General features: G+C 44.3%; 1 protein-coding gene and 1 non-coding gene across 5 annotated transcripts in view; one reads left to right on the forward strand and one right to left on the reverse strand.

Moving 5' to 3' along the window:
• The window catches only part of TRIO (trio Rho guanine nucleotide exchange factor), a 362,249-nt gene that overhangs the window by 76,778 nt on the left and 272,084 nt on the right, over positions 1-13,387 (forward strand). Inside the window, exon 1 of one of the 4 annotated variants that reach the window (XM_055422252.2) lies at positions 4,350-5,337. The exons of the other annotated variants lie outside the window; for them this stretch is intronic. Within the exon in view, the coding sequence (XP_055278227.2) occupies positions 5,298-5,337 (40 nt within the window). The 5' untranslated portion in view covers positions 4,350-5,297. Of the gene's footprint in view, positions 1-4,349; positions 5,338-13,387 lie in introns of those variants that run through there. 4 annotated transcript variants of the gene reach the window in all.
• LOC129553434 (U6 spliceosomal RNA) lies at positions 3,575-3,681 on the reverse strand. Its single transcript, XR_008685460.1, has one exon. It is a non-coding gene; the product is annotated as a U6 spliceosomal RNA (small nuclear RNA).

Below are 13,387 nucleotides of genomic sequence, written 5' to 3' on the forward strand. Positions count from 1 at the left end.
TGTGTGACATTTTATACTTAAATTCCCATCTAATTTTGGTCTTAGTCGGATTACGGAAATACACATCTTCTTAAGATGCTATCTTGTGAGCATCCAGTGCTTAATATACCCAAACCCTTGACACGGATTGGCAACTGATTATACTTGACATCCCAGAGAATACCTGGATAAAGACAGCACCCATATTTGGCCTAAAAGTAGGATTTGGAGGTAAAAGATTTTTCTTCAAGACTAGAGGTTGCAGCTGTATTTCTTTGCTATTCTACTAAATCATATCTCAGTCATCTCTGTCTTTTGAGAATTTACATATTTAATCTTCATATGTTTGTCTGTTTGCCATTTCTTGACTTTTTTTTTGTGGAAGAAGGAACTTGTATTTTAGTTTTCAGAAAGTACATGAAGTAAAACTACACTATGTTCAGATTATATATATTGTTTGTTTCAAGTAGAATTTTTTAGCATTTATCTTTTAAAGTGATTTTTTTAAATGGAGCAGACTGATTGGTTATAAATTACTCTACAGCATTGGGTTACTCCTTGAGTGAGGGGTGCGGGTAGCTCAGTTAACCGTGGTCCTTCAGTGAGGATAGAATAAAGTGGAGAACATGCTAACAGTTAACACTGAGGGTGACCTAGTCTGTAATGTTAGCATCTTATGAAACATTTTGACTTTACATCGTTTTTGAAGGATGGAGAGTCACTTTGGAAGGATGGTTGGCTACTTGCCTTCATGGATGAGTTATACATGGCTAGTCAGCAACACAAAACAAATAGTAAGTGAGTTTTATAGAAAAATGTTGGAAGGATCTCAGAGCTGAAAAAACATCAGCTGACAAAAAATGAATGTCGTTGAGTTGCTTTCTGGCGGCTTGACCCTAAATGAAAGGGTCTGGCCTGGAAGTAGATAAATATTGACCTGGAAATAGAAATTACAGGTTTGGAAGAATAATAAAGAATTGAGAACCAGGACGTCCAACCTATTTTTAAAAGAAAAAAAAAAATAATAATCTACCACAGTGTTAACTGTGTGAACAGGTCAGGTTTGAAACATTATGTTAAGTGCATAGCACACGTGCATTTCAAGTAAAGCCTGTGAAAAAGAAAGGCTATCATCCGTCTTTGGATATTCAGATTCTTTAGCCTTAGCGTCCTCATTTCTAGGAAAGGAAGGGCTTGTGCTGTATCATTGCATCCATTGTACAACTCTGAGCAGTTTGCCTAATTTTTGGAAGCCTGAAGGCAGTTCTGTGCTTCTGTGTGACATTACCCCACACATTACCTAAAGCGTTGAGTTTCCTTAAGTGTTGAGAATCACTGTGGAGTTGTTGGCTGTAACACCATGGTCAATATGGTTTGTTGTTGTTCAGTCACTCAGTCGTGTCCGACTCTTTGCGATCCATTGGACTGCAGCACGGCAGGGTTTCCTGTCCTTCACCATCTCTCGGAGTTTGCTCAAACTCACGTCCATTGAGTCAGTGATGCCATCCAACCATCTCATCCTCTGTCGCCCCCTTCTCCTCCTACCCGTAATCTTTCCTAGCATCTGGGTCCTTTCCAATAAGTCAGTTCTTTGCATCATGTGGCCAAAGTATTGGAGTTTCAGCTTCTGCATCAGTCCTTCCAGTGAATATTCAGGATTGATTTCCTTTAGGGTTGACTGGTTGGATCCTCCTTGCAGGCCAAGGGACTCTCAAGAGTCTTCTCCAATACCACAGTTCAAAAGTATCAATTCTTTGGCGCTCAGCTTTCTTTACGGTCCAACTCTCACATCTGTACATGACTACTGGAAAAACCATGGACTAGATGGACCTTTGTTGGCAGGTGAGGTAGGTCAGGGAGGGTAGGGCACTGGTTACTGCTGGGCCAGCCCTGGGGACGTACAGAGGGATCCAGATTGGCCCTGGGCAGAGACCCTCAGACGACTGATTCCTCCCAGTGGGTGGGTCTTCATGACACTTAGACAGAAAATTCTAGTCCCTCTAGTCTCTCAGGTAATTTGGTGAGTAGAGGGTGAGGATGTTCGCTGACAGGTGTTAGCAGTTGAGGAGAAGAGAACTTCTAGCCCTTTCTCCCATAAAATTCCAGGCTCGCCAGCTACTCGTTCATGTGTGTTTTAAGGAGACCCTGTGAAGGTTGAAAGCTCGGCTCTGCTGGTTTCTTCCTGCTTTCTGGTCCTGAGCAGTCTCACCTGGGTGGCTGGTGAGGTTGCCCCAAGTTAGTAAAGCAGGAATCACAGCATTATTTTTGAGGTCAAGCATATCCAGATGAAAGGGTCTGTAGAAAGACCTCCTTCTGCAAAATATTGTTTTATTCCAAATTATATTTTTATAGGAGGCTATATCTGTAAACCACAGGCTTTCTAATAGTCATGAGCATTAAGTCTGACATTGGCCCTGAAGCTGGTGAATCGGGATGTCTTCCTTGAAATAACTAACCTACTGAGGCCGTGCCTTGGCCCTGCCGTTTTCTAACGGGGCCGACACGCAGACAGTGTAGGCACCACGGGGATGTTCCCAGAGACCCTCCTTCCCCAGAGGGAATGGCTGGTTCTCTTGCCAGCCTCCTCCTGCATCCCTGGGGCTTAGGGGCAGGAGTCAGGAAGGGGAGTGTGGTGCCCAGGTGAGTGTCCTCAGGATGGGGAAGGCTAAGAGTTGAGACCCTTTGGGGAAAATAGAAATAGGAGTCCCTGCATCATTTTAAGCTCTCAGTGTTCAGGCCAGGTTTTTGCTCACACCCCTCCATCCTGCCGTCCTTGAGGAATTTCAGGCATCCTGGTCATTCTCCCTTTAAAGCCTCCAGGGAGGGGAACTGACTCTAAGACCGCCACTTGTAAAATTAAAAGGAGGAAGTTTTCTATAAATCATGGCCCATGGAGAAAGTCTGGAAACAGCACCCTCTTGACCTTGGTGCCGTGTGAAGTGGAATCCTTGTCTGGATCACTGGTTCCCGCAAGACCCCGTTGCTGGCTACCCTACCCCCCGCCTGCCCACTTGTGGGTTTTGATTGCCAATTATTTTACTAAGTGGCATACTTGGATTTTTTTGTCTTATGCAGTTGGTCGGGGAGGACGTTCTTGTGTCTGTCATTGTCAGGACTGTGTTCCTCTGGGCTCTGTAGGCAGTGACTAGCATCAGACACCTTCTTCTTTTTTTTTTTTTTTGGCAAAGTAATGTGTCTGCTCTTTATTTTATTTTATTTTATTTTAATTTTAATTTATTTTATTGGAGGCAAATTACCTTTCATTAATATATTGGCTGGTTTTGCGATACATTGACATGAATCCGCCCCGGGAGTACATGTGCTCTCCCTCCCGAACCCCCCTCCCACCTCCCTCCTCCCCATATCCTCCCCCCATGTCATTCCCGTGCACCAGCCCCAGGCATCCTGCATCATGCGTCGAACCTGGACTGGTCACATATGCTAATATACATGCTACAATGCCATTCTCCCCAATCATCCCACCTTCACCCTCTCCCACAGAGTCCCAAAGACTGTTGTATATGTCTATGTCTCTTCTGCAGTCTCGTACACAGGTTTCAGGTTTCCATCTTTCTAAATTCCATATATATGCGTCAAAAATATGGAACGCTTCACGAATTTGCGTGTCATCCTTGCGCAGGGGCCATGCTAATCTTCTCTGTATCGTTCCAATTTTAGTATATGTGCTGCCGAAGCGAGCACCAGACACCTTCTTCTGAGGGATTGGCTGGGGAGGAAGACGTGTGTGTGTGTGTGTGTGTGTGTGTGTGTGCTGGGGAGGAAGACGTGTGTGTGTGTGTGTGTGTGTGTGTGTGTGCTGGGGAGGAAGACGTGTGTGTGTGTGTGTGTGCTGGGGAGGAAGACGTGTGTGTGTGTGTGTGTGTGTGCTGGGGAGGAAGACGGGTGTGTGTGTGTGTTGCCAAGAGGAAGACGTGTGTGTGTGATGCCAAGAGGAAGACGTGTGTGTGTGTGTGTGTGTGTGTGTGTGAGGAAGACGTGTATGTGTGTGTGTGATGCCAAGAGGAAGGGGTGTGTGTGTGTGTGTGTGTGTGTGCTGGAGAGGAAGACGTGTGTGTGTGTGTGTGTGTGTGTGCTGGGGAGGAAGACGTGTGTGTGTGTGTGCTGGGGAGGAAGACGTGTGTGTGTGTGTGTGTGTGCTGGGGAGGAAGACGTGTGTGTGTGTGTGCTGGGGAGGAAGACGTGTGTGTGTGTGTGTGTGTGTGTGTGCTGGGGAGGAAGACGTGTGTGTGTGTGTGTGCTGGGGAGGAAGACGTGTGTGTGTGTGTGTGTGCTGGGGAGGAAGACGTGTGTGTGTGATGCCAAGAGGAAGGGGTGTGTGTGTGTGTGTGATGCCAAGAGGAAGGGGGCTGTGTGTGTGTGTGATGCCAAGAGGAAGGGGTGTGTGTGTGTGTGTGTAATGCCCAGAGCCCCACATGGTTTTCACCTTGTTTGGAATGTGATGAAATTGCATTAGAAGGGTTAAGTCATATGAGATGATTCTAACACCTAATTTGTTTAGTGTAGATATGAAATTTAGGGAAACAATTTAAACTTTATTCTTCAGTCTCCATTGAGAAGTTAAGGCATAAGAATAAAGTTAGTTCTTCAGTCTGATGGAAAAATCTCCTTAGAGTAAAATTGGAATCCAGTGTTGCTAATATATTTGTTGTATTTGAAACTCACGACGACTGCAGCTCATATTAATAGTTAGCAAAGTATTTCATAATCAAGGCTTCTAATATTGCTGTCTGAGCTCCCCTGGAACTCAGAGGGAGGGTGGGGGCCCATGTGAGGGAAGGTTAGTGAGAACTGCCCCCCCCAACCCCGGGTTTCTGATGCCCATTGCTGAATGGAGGAAACTCCACCCCCAAAAAGGAAAAAGAAGAAAAGGGTTTGTTTTCATTAGTACCCAGTTAGGTTTGGGAGGAAACTGTGTTTGAATGTAGTTTTCTGCTCCTGGAGTTTTCACTCTGCTGTGTTGTGTGTGTGTGTGTGTGTGTGTCAGGGCACACCCCACTCTTGACAGCTGTGACTATGAGAAGACTGGCCAGAACCAGAAACTATTTCCCGCTCAGTCTTCCCCAGGTCTGCACCGTGTTCCTGAGCAGGAGCTATTTTTGAAGTGGACAGATGATCTGAGTGTGTGAGCCTGCGGCTGACAGCGTGTGGACTGGGAACCAGAGGCCAGATGGCCCAGGAATGCGGGAGAGAGCGCCCCGTGTCAGGACAGCAGCGCTCAGCCCTGTGCTCTGGGGCTCAGAGGCTGGCGAGGACTGGACGAAGCTCCCCGCGCTGTACCCGCCTGCTTTCTTGCAGTCATGTGGGCTTTCCCGAGGTTGCATGTGGACTTGATCGCAGGTAATTTACACGGGCACAGGTCCCGTCAGTCTGAGTAAGCTCTTTAGAATGAAATTGATAGCTGCTTTATCACCACTTGTACTTACAGAACTATTTTGACTTTAGAGCAATTTACCTGGTAGAAAAATTTTCTCTCTTATGATGAGATGTATTTATCAAATTATAGTTGATGGGGTCAAGCCATTCTAATTGTAAGCCGTGGCAACCTGAAATCTGGACAGGAAATTTTAAGTGTATATTCATGAAGTCCAAGAGACTAAATAAAGACATATTTAATAATAAGGAAGTTCAAACCGTCCTGCTTATCCAAGACATCCTCCATGTGGTTTTAATTATAATATTGATTATGACATATAGACCTTATATATTTAAAAGAGATTTAAGTTAAAAACAAAACATATCAGGGTATGTTTGATTCAGAACAGGAGTTTGTACTTTTTTTTCTGTAAGTGACAGATTGTGAATATCCTTTGTGGACCCGTATGGTCTGTGTCATAGCTCCGTGGCCCCGCAGTTATGACTTAGAAGCATCTTCAGGACCAGTGGGCTTGCCCCAGGGGGTCTTTTTCCAGTCCCTTCCTGATTTAGGAGGAGAGTCAGTCCCTCTTTCTTTCTCTGCTACTTTAAAATGAAGTGAAACTGTAAAACCTCCATGGACGGTCTCTTGGACCTACCCCAGGAGATTCATTTAGGTTTGTTACCTTGGAGCAGCCCAGGTAATCACACCCTGCTTTAATGGGTTCCCCTGTACTTTTAGAAAGGCAGTGTTCAGTGCTGGATCCAGATGATTCTTCTCCTTTACAGCAGTGGGTGGTTCCTAACTCCTGCAGACCCAGATTCCCTGTTTATAGCATACTGTGTCATGCTCCCTATCCTATCCTGAAATCTAAGTACCATATAATTTAAAAATCAAAACAGCACTCTAACTTGCAAGCTTGTGTTCAAGTGTGCAGATGCTGGGGTGTGACTGTATACGAGAACAGTGGTACCCAAGTGCGGGTCTGCTGGCACAGTGTGTCTGTAAGGCCCCCGGGAGCTCTCTTCCCTGAGTCGTGCCGTGGAAAAAAGAAAGTCAGCAGAACAAACCCCTTATCTGAGTGCAAGGAGGTGCTGATGAACTTGTGGACTGGCGGTCAGTCTTCACATCACGCTGTGGGAGCAGCCCCCCAGAAGAGATGGTGATGTTTGCAGGTCCTTGCACCGGTGTAGGGTCTCCATGAGTGGGAGATGTCCCTGGAGGCCACCTGCCCCTGATGTGCTGTGCCGGTGACTCAGATCCCTCAAGCCACTAGTGGCTGCTAGTGGTATGATTTCTGAAGGAAACAGCTCTTGGTATATTTCCAAGCCAAAGTAGAGATTTCCTCCTTCTACTGGATAGCTGTTCTTCCTAAAAAATGTGGTGTGGAAAAACTGTGCCCCGTGAGTTGTTTCGATGTATGCATGAAATGGAATTAGGTTATAAGCCGAGGATATTTACCACCTTGAATATCTGGCAAAACGTTGGAGAGCCCAGCAAGATGCTTAGTGATGGGTGTGTGTGTGTGTTGGGGGGAGGGGTGCTGTCACAGGCAGTCTGTCCAGCATTCCTGGCTTTTATCCTCCAAATGCCAATATCGTCCCTCCATCCTTGTGACACCTGCAGATTTCTACAGATCTCCAAATGTTGGATTGAACAGAGGCACGGGCAGTGAGGGTCTGGGAAGTCTGTCAGTCACAGAGGAGGTCGATGTCTGTGTTGGCACTTCGCTGTGCTCCGAGAGGGCGGGTGGGCTGTGGAGAGCGCCGCCGAGCCCCTGCCCAGGCCTCCTCAGAACTGCTGAGCTGTTTTCCTCCAGCCTCTTCTCTCTTCTCGTGGTCTCCTCCTCTGCCTTTCCCCTTCTGTCTCTGCCCCCCAATTGCCTCATTTTTACTTGCTCCATTTTCTTTTATATTGTTCTTTAGGTAGACTTTCTTGTGTTGATGTTCCAACAGACTGCTGTGTCTTATCATTTATAAGATGTGTTGAAAATAATTTGTTACCAATAGCGATCCAAACACTGCAGTGTACTTTTCCCAGTATCACTCCCTTCCCTATTGATTTTTTAAAATGTGGGGGGGCTGGAGAGAAAGTGGTGGAGTACAGAGTCCTGCACGTCATGGTTCCGTAGATGGCCTGCATTGGCATCTTCCATGGGGGCTGCTGCTTGAGGATTCAGCTTGCAAGATAGTGCTTTTGAATTTCTTGCCAAAGCCTGCTCCGTGCGTGTGGTGGTAGGTGTTACAAAGGAGGGAAGAACAAAGAAGGGTCTTCCGCATCCCCTGTCATGTTTTAACAGTTCAAAGGCCTGGACGTGTCATCCGAGCTTGGCTTTAGCAGCGTCTCCCTCACTTTGCATGTGACCCACGAACAAGTCCAGTTCCAGGGGTGGCATCTCGCTTTCTCCCTTCCCTCCTGCAGGCCGGATCCTCGGAAGATCTGTGAATCCGAGTATGAAAGTGTAGGTTGGAAGCGGGGAGGTGTTAACTGCCGTGGTGTCTGAAACAAGGTTCTATTTTACGGAGCAGCTTTGGCTATCATCGGTTGGTTTTTATGGATTTCACAGTTGAGCAGTAATGAATCATAATCACTACTTAATTTTCTCAGACTAGAGCATGGACGCGTTTTGTTCTCAGACTCTCCAGGCTGTCAGTGATGGGAAGATCTTTCCTTGGGGTTGAGCTGAAAGTCTGCTGCTCGCACCTGTTCCTGGGCCTGTCTTGCTCTCCTGAGCATATCTGTGTCTGGGAGCCTCTTCTGTCTGACCTTTCTGCAGCAGCGGTAGAGAGAGACTCCCCCAGCTCCATTCTCTGCCCTTAGGAGTTTAATATAATAATACGGTTAGAACATCAAGTATGAGAGAACAGAATGCCATTACAACACGGTGACTTAAAGCTTTTATTATGCAGCGATGGAGAAAGTAATGTATCTCGCTGTGCTGTGCTGTGCTTAGTCACTTAGTTGTGTCCCACTCTTTGCGACCCCATGAACTGAAGCTCTCCAGGCTCCTCTGTCCATGGGCTTCTGCAGGCAAGAATACTGGAGTGGGTTGCCATGCTCTCCTCCAGGGGATCTTCCCGACCCAGGGATTGAACGCAGGTCTCCCACATTGCAGGCTGATTCTTTACCATCTGAGCCACAATATTTTATTGTGGACTCTTAGTAGGAGGTCCTGGGGACTTGTATTCCCTTTGGAGGGTCTTATACAGGCATAAACCCATGATTGAATTTATTTCCTCACCATTTACTCATACTATCATAGATCATTTTGGGGCCCAGGGGAAGCAAATACTTGTTAAGAAATCTCCACAATGTGCAAGATCATTCAGGCAAAGATTCTGCCTTTCTGTGTAAAGGTTTGAGAACATAAGGACTTAATTATAATAGCACTAGCAGCAGCAACCACCAGCCCCCATGATAAAAGGTCCATAAGTTATCTTCTCGAATCCTTAGGACAGTCTTGCCAGGGTAGGTCTTGCTATTCTTATTTTATTAGTGCTAGACCAGAAGATGAGAGCTGTAGAGTGGTTGTCAAGGTCACGTGGCTGGTAGGAGCCGGAGTTTGCGTTTTTGCCACTGTCCTTCTTGACTGCATACTTCTGCCATACTGGGCTTGTCCTTGAATGAGACAGACGTACCCACCCGCCTCCAGCCTCTGTTCTTTCTGGTTGCAGTGAACACGCCTTCCTTACCCGATCCTTGGTTTAGTTCTAACCATCATTTAAGTTTCACCTTAGATATTGGCAGTTCAGTTCAGTTCAGTCACTCAGTCGTGTCCCACTCTTTGCAACCCCATGGACTGCGGCACGCCAGGCCTCCCTGTCCATCACCAACTCCTGGTGCTTACTCAAATTCATGTCCATCAAGTTGGTGATGCCATCCAGCCATCTCATCCTCTGTCGTCCCCTTCTCTTCCTGCCCTCAATCTTTCCCATTATCAGGGTCTCTTCAGATGAGTCAGTTCTTCGCATCAGGTGGCCAGAGTATTGGAGTTTCAGCTTCAGCATCAGTCCTTCCAGTGAATATTCAGGGCTGATTTCCTTTGGGATGGACTGGTTGGCAGCTAGGCATTTCTTAAACTCTGCGTCCTCCCCCCGCCCCCACGCACCATGACCCATTAACTTCCTGCAGTCTCCAGCATTCTGCTTGATGGCACTTATGGTCCTCATTATTTTATGTTTGCCCGCTTTCCTGGATTCTTAGCTCAGTGGAGTGAGGGTAAGAATGGTCTGATGGCATTGCCTAGAATGGCACATGGTACCCAGTGGGTGTGCAAGACATACTTATTAAATGAATGAGTGGATGTTTATACCCCTGTGTCCTGTGTGACACATGGAGTAGAAAGAAAGGCCTGCATCCTTCAAGTCATGGAGAAAACACTGAAACACTGCACACTAAACCAGTATGTAAGTGTATCAGTAAATGAGTGTTTATTTGGATATCAAGTGAGTATATATTTATATATCAGTAAATGAAACTCCAATACTTTGGCCAACTCATGCGAAGAGTTGACTCACTGGAAAAGACTCTGATGCTGGGAGGGATTGGGGGCAGGAGCAGAAGGGGACGACAGAGAATGAGATGGCTGGATGGCATCACTGACTCGATGGATATGAGTTTGAGTGAATTCCGGGAGTTGGTGATGGACAGGGAGGCCTGGCGTGCTGTGATTCATGGGGTCGCAAAGAGTCGGACACAACTGAGCGACTGAACTGAACTGAACTAAAATGAGTATAGGTATGTGTTTTTGTTTAGTTAATGTAGGCTGTATACTGCAGAAATTCACAAAATTGAGACTTTCAAAAGGATGCAGAATTTTAGAAAGGAGTTACTAATCGCTTATTCTACATGTCATAGGATCAGCAGGCGTTAAAGACCTGTTGTACTTCCAGCAGTGGGGATCTGGGGCAGGCTCTAGGGAGAGGCAGTAACTAAGTAATCCAACTTCAGCTCCTGGTGGGATTGGAGTTGGGATGGGATGGGATCCTGGATGGATCAGAGCCCGGTATGGAGTGTGGGAGGTGCTAGGCTCTTAGAGGGAGGGGTGAGCAACTGAGCAGAAAGCTGAAGCCTCTGAATTATGGGGGAAGGGTGGGGAATAGCCTGGTCAGAGAGGCTGGGGCTTGGCTGTGATTGAAATCTGATGCCAGTCACAGTTTAAGACTTCACCATCCTGAAATGACGGCTTGTTTAGTTCTCCAGGAAACAGATAACTGCACCTTGCATCCTTTAGTAAATATTTTTCCTTCCTTCCCTTATCTCTGGGCATAGTAGAAATAACATGCAATTTATTCTATCCCTTTAAAAGATCTTGGTTAATTCTTTTTTCCCTCTCCACCAGATACACCTAAAAGATTTACTCTTTGTCCTTATCATTGAAAATGTTGATGAGGTTACTTCCTGTACAAAGGACGTAATGACGGCACAGTGCCATGGACTAACTACTTTTAAGCCTGTAGAGAAGTACTTGTAGTTTCAGAGGTAGAATGAAGGCAGAGGATAAACAAGTACAGTTCACTGTTGGCACTTGAATGATCTGGGCAGTGAATGGGGGAACTGAGCAGTTGTGACCGTAGAAGCTGGTGGCCAGACCCTTGGGCAGGTGAAATGCTGCTTCTTTGGCTCCTCTGTGGGTGGTGGTATCTGCCTTGGTGTGTTGAACCTTCCGAAGCGTGAGGCTGCCTGCAATGCTGGCGAAAAGCCTGCTGCTGGTCAGAGACAGATAGCTCCTGTGAGCCCGTTTACCCCACAGCTGGGTGGGGAAAATATTTTATTGAAAAATCACATTTGGCATAGTGTAGAGAGTGAAATAAATAGTGGAAATTATTTCTCTTCCAACTATAACATCAAATGTACAAATAAAAGGAAACGTTGCAATGATTGCAGATTGCAACGCGAACTGTATTTAGTCTATTTCATGGAAGCAGATATGTCAGCTCTTAAGGGTAATGTATGAATTGTCACGTCAGGTCATTTAACAGAGCTGTGGGGCATTTAAAAGCGCTTTGTTTGTAAAAAGATTCGAAATGGCTATTTTTTTTAAAAATGTCTACTCTCATCTACAAAGCTAGATTATTTTCAGGAATGTCTATAATGGAGACTATTGATAAGAAAGTGTTTGTTTTAGGTTAAATGTATTATTTTTCTTTTTAAATGATAGTTTATAAAAAGTATATAAAAGAGATTTTACTTTACCCTAAATTATATTCCAATAATTTGGAAAATTTGATCTAAGTAAAGTATTAATGAGGACCTCTCTGAAGAATATTGAGGAAACTCTGATATTTTAAGAAATTAAGGAGAAAATGGTATTTCTGAAAAACAAAGCACAGCTAGCCAGTATTATCCGTTCTCACAAGGCATATTCAAAGAATATAATGGAAACCTAGGAAGTGTATTTTGCTACTTGTAAAACATTTCTTTTCAGATAATTTTTTGATGCTTTAAAAGTATATTTTAAGCATCTTATAGTACAGTTTAATTCATTCATGCAAACTAACAAATTCTAGAAATAGATCAGATCTTTTTAACAAATGCAGCTGGAAGACCTGGATTTGATTCTGGCTTCCTGGCTGTAATATCTCCTGTAAGTGGTGAAGTCTCACCTTTGACCCTTAAGCCCCTGGTTTCTGCAGGTCTGTACACTTACAGATCGTACATGTATTTATCTTATAGGCTGCGTTTAGTCATTAGATCAGCTAATTAGGTTTGGTACATGCTTTGAAAACTATAAATAACTATATAAAATATAATACTTTTTCATGATTTAAGGGTGAGAAGTTGACCAGTGATCATTCTGCTGCATCCAAAGGAGGTTTAAGTTATGCAAACTGGAAATCTAGAAAGAGGAAAAAATTTTTTTTCTTCCAGAGCCAAAATGTGAAAGCCACAAATGAAATTTAAGCATTTATGTATACACATTCTAATCTGCAAACATACATTTGTGGAATGAGTTCACAGGAAAGTTCTCAAGAGTTTTTGGGCAAGGGATGTAAGCTGTTTGTGGTTTCACTGATGAAACTAAACAGTTTTGAGAAAATATAAAAATTATAACCAAAGGTGGAATTGACTGACCTGGCCTGTTAGGTAGATCACCTATTTAACAAATAATTTATTGTAGGAAACAAGCTAATTTTATTGAACTGTGATTTCTAAGAGTGAAAGTTAAAATATTATGAAATTGTGGTGACTTGTGGTGCCTTTGATAAGGCTGTCTAAATAAAGCTTTTTACTTGAGCAGGAAAGGTCCCTAGAAACTAAAACTTCAATGATGATTTAAGGTATTTTCTTTAAATGTTCAAAATCTTAAATGTTTGTGTTTTTTTATACAATGACAAAAAGTTTATGAAAAAAGTTTGTCTTAATTATAAAACCTGTGTGTTTATTCTTCAGACTGACTCCTCGTAAGAAATATTTGGCCAAGGTGGTAAATATTATTCCTTCCTATTTTAGTTACTATTGTATATACCAAAACTGTGTGTACTTTTAGGAGAGAAGAAGTAATCATACCATATCTATTCAAAGTGACTGCTCCTTTGTTCCGTAGATAATGTTTTTAATAATCAGCTACAGAATAATGATTTATAAAGAATGTCTGTAAAAAAGTTCCCAACAACATTTTTTTTTGGTCAACTTTATTGAGATATAGCTGAAGTCATGTAAGAATCACCCATTCCGAGTATATGGTGCAGTGGGTTTTGAGTGTGTTCACTGAGTTGTGCAACCATCATTATGGTCAGTTTAAGAACATCTTCAACACCAGGAAGAAACCCTACACCCCGTGATCTTGTCCTGTCCAGCCCTAGGCACCTGCTGAGCTAATCTCTTTATCGATTTAAGACAAGGGCGTCATAAGTTGAGAAAAGTGTTCAAAGGGAAGTTTCTAGGCCTCTCTCTGATGGCAATAGGCACTAACTCAGTGCAGTGAGCTGCTGAGAGTGGAATGGGACCCCTGCCTGCCTGCTTATCAGCATATCGTGGAGTCGTTTTTCCTTCTCACAGCATCCCAGAGTTATATTCCTTCAGTCCTAATGT

The sequence above is a fragment of the Moschus berezovskii genome, chromosome 18 (assembly GCF_049115385.1).
Source record: "Moschus berezovskii isolate FMDL1 chromosome 18, NW_MosBer_1.0, whole genome shotgun sequence".
NCBI lineage: Eukaryota > Metazoa > Chordata > Mammalia > Artiodactyla > Moschidae > Moschus > Moschus berezovskii.